We start from the raw sequence: 3,485 nt of genomic DNA on the forward strand, positions 1-3,485 counted from the left end.
TACTGCGATTGTAGTGTAAAAATTATTTTTTAAATTTTATAAATTATATTGTAAATTAATTTTCTCACAATTTATATTTAAAAATACTTCAGCTTTTACTTAAAAAATATATTTTTCATTTTTTTTATTTGATATTTTCTTACAATTTATAATATTTTTAATTATGTGTGTTTTATAATATTTTAAATTATGTGTGTGAGTGTTTGTGTATGTATGTATATATGTATATTTTTAAATAATAGTTTAAATTTTTGCTTTTATTTATTTATTTTAAAATACTGCCTCTGCAATCTGCTGGACAGAAGGACGCAAAATGTTTGCAGTAACAGTTTGTTTCCTGGGATTGCTCCATATGAGCGCTGCCTGCAGCTTGGTGAGTTTGATTTTAATACATTTTTATTTATGATACTTATAACAGATTTTTTGCTATGAGTAACTCACATTTGAACACATTTGACTACATTTCGGTTTCTAATGATTTTAAAAATGTTGTGATCTAAAGGCTTCTGCTTAAATGCTTGAAATGAGTTCTGTAGTAAAAAAAAAATAAAAAAAAATATATATATATATAAAGCATGAACATTTATTATAGATGTGGTTTTGTTATCAGCAAGCAATAATAATCATCTTTCATATTTGTCTCTTTTCATGTTTCATTTCCAGCCAGGTAAGCATATATTACCATATTGCCTATTATAAATCTGGTTAATATGCAAAAATATACATCATCTGAAAATACTTCATACTGATTGTTTTGCTTTTTACTCTCACAGGCGTCTGTACAGACCTGACTTCTGTTCAGCAGGAGATCGTGGATGTACACAACGCCTACCGAAGGGCTGTGGAGCCGACTGCCAGCAACATGCTGAAAATGGTAAATCACACTTTTGCATTTTAAACATGAATCATACATCACGCATACAAATGACACAAACATGTTTTGTGTCATTTGTAGAGTTGGAGCGATGCAGTGGCACGGTCAGCTCACGGCTGGACTGATCAGTGTAACATGACACATGGACCACCGAGCAGCCGCATGATTGACGGTATGTTACCCACAATTACAGTCAGTGCATTTATTTGTAGCACGCTTTTCATAGTACATTCTGTTCTGAGAGGCTTCAAAAATAACAGTGTTCATAAAACCCTCAAACATTAAGCCAAAGATGAGATCAAACCCTGAAATATTTAAGTTCTTCAATATTTAAATACTTTAATATTTAGAATTTTTAATGCAAAGATAGCTTTTATGTGTGTGTGTGTGTGTGTGTTTTTGTGTTTAACATTGTACATTGAAAGTTAAATTTTGTTTATGTTTTTAAACCTGTAAATAAACAGAAATACCTGAATAAATATTCTACACCATTTCTAGGTCACTAATCCAATAGAAGGCCATTTCTGCCAAAAAAAAAAAATTCAAAAGGTAATTAAGACTTTATCTTAAAATTCTAATTTTTTGCCTGCAATTCTTAAATTATATCTCATAATACTGACTTTTTCTTGCAATTCTGAGAAAAAAGGTCAGAATTGTGAGATAAAAAGCTGTCTTTTTAGCACCATCATATGACCCCTTTAACACAGTACATCAGGGACAATTTTTTATAGGCTTTGGTGTACAAAATCGTTAAAATCGTATACCAAAAAAAAAATCATCATTGCAACCAGCCTGCAGCCCACCAGATGCAGTGCTGAAGTTTCTCTCGTTGAATGTTTTCTCTCTAATGGACAGGATATGAAATGGGTGAAAATCTCTTCAAGGCCTCTGCGGTTTATTCATGGACTGATGTGATAAATGCCTGGCACAGCGAAGTCAACTATTATGAATATCCCATCGGATCCACCAACGGTCAGCCAATTGGACATTACACACAGGTGATTATTCAGTTGGATTTCTTCATATTTTTTTTTGTTGTAAAAAGTCAGTAGCTTTTAGCTATAGCATGGACTATGATTTGCTGCTTATTATTGCTTATATATATATAAAAAAAAAAACATATTACCTATAAAAAAGAAATTCATCAGTATTTTTCATCCATTTTCCCAGGAAAGAATCATTAAATGTAAATGTATTTTGACAGCTTTTAGGAGCTCTTTAAAGGGATAGTTCACCCAAAAAATGAGAATTCTGTCATCATTTACTCACCCTCATGTTGTTTCAAACCTGTAAGATTTGCTTTCTTCTGCTGAACACAAAAGAAGGTATTTTGAAAAACGTTGGTAACCAAACAGTCGCTGCTAGCCATTGACTTCCATAGTAGGGAAAAAATACCATGGAAATCAATGGCTACCAGCAACTGTTTGGTTTTTATTTCTGTGCCACTTATGCACCCACCCCCTTGTGAAAAAGAAGTACACTTTAACATACTTTTAAAAAGACGGCTACTTACTTATTTAAAAAAAAAAATACTTTAAAAGAATATACTTAAGTGCCTAGTGTACTGAAGTGATTAAAGTGTACTGCTGAATGTACTGACAAGCATTTATGGTAAACTAAAATTTACATTAATTTAATAAAAATAATAATAATGAAACTTATATGTCATGTATCGAAATATATTTGCAATTACACATTTGTAATGATGAAGATGCAATTTAGTACATTTACTCTACTGTACTTACGTGAGGTTTAGTATAGTGAACACATCAAAATAAGTATCTTTTTTAAAGCATGACAAAAGATTATTAAAACATGATTTAAAAGGTACTTTTAAGTATTTTTTAAAAATTGACATGATTACAAAGTGTACTTTTTAAAAGTGCATTTAAGAAACAGTCATGAAAGTATACTCTACTAAATGTTTTTTAGTATTATTTCTTCTGCAAGTAGTTTTTTTGTTTTGTTTTGAAAATACACTTTTAAGATATGAAGATCACTACAAGTGCACATTCAAGCACACTTCTTTTCCAGCAGAAAAGCAATGCATTTGTTTGTAGTATCATTAAATGATTGTAAGATGGAGGCGTCTCAAACTAAAGTAGTGCTTGTGTTTAGGTGGTGTGGTACAACTCATATGAGGTTGGTTGTGCCGTGGCTCAGTGTGGAAGCTTCTACTTCTACGGATGCCATTACTACCGCGCGTATGTTCCTGTTCTCTATGATATTTTAAAGTTTTATACCCAAATTAAACACCGTTGCAATGCATTTGTTTGCAGTATCATTAAAGGGGTCATATGATGCGATTTCAATTTTTCCTTTCTCTTTGGAGTGTTACAAGCTCTTGGTGCATAAAGAAGATCTGTAAAGTTGCAAAGACTAAAGTCTCAAATCCAAAGAGATATTCTTTATAAAAGTTAAGAGTCAGCCACGCCTACCTAAAACGGCTCGTTCTAACACTAACACATACCTACGTCACTATCTGGGAAGATTTGCATAACGCCGCCCAAATGTTCACGCAAAGAAAGAAGGTGTAACTTTTATTCTCGCTGTAGTATTGTTGTTGCCGCCGCCATGTCGTGAAGGCGCTGTGTGCTTCGTTGTGAAAGCA

General features: G+C 32.3%; 1 protein-coding gene across 1 annotated transcript in view; it reads left to right on the forward strand.

Moving 5' to 3' along the window:
* Positions 1-277: 277 nt before the first annotated feature.
* The window catches only part of LOC107671393 (cysteine-rich venom protein ENH1-like), a gene marked incomplete at its 5' end in the record, with an annotated part of 4,375 nt that continues 1,167 nt past the window's right edge, over positions 278-3,485 (forward strand). The window contains 5 exons of the mRNA XM_016464305.1: positions 278-377; positions 774-874; positions 956-1,046; positions 1,730-1,872; positions 2,993-3,078. Of these exons, the coding sequence (XP_016319791.1) occupies positions 278-377; positions 774-874; positions 956-1,046; positions 1,730-1,872; positions 2,993-3,078 (521 nt within the window). The remainder of the gene's footprint in view (positions 378-773; positions 875-955; positions 1,047-1,729; positions 1,873-2,992; positions 3,079-3,485) is intronic.

The sequence above is a fragment of the Sinocyclocheilus anshuiensis genome, unplaced genomic scaffold (assembly GCF_001515605.1).
Source record: "Sinocyclocheilus anshuiensis isolate Anshui unplaced genomic scaffold, SAMN03320099.WGS_v1.1 scaffold552, whole genome shotgun sequence".
Lineage (NCBI taxonomy): Eukaryota > Metazoa > Chordata > Actinopteri > Cypriniformes > Cyprinidae > Sinocyclocheilus > Sinocyclocheilus anshuiensis.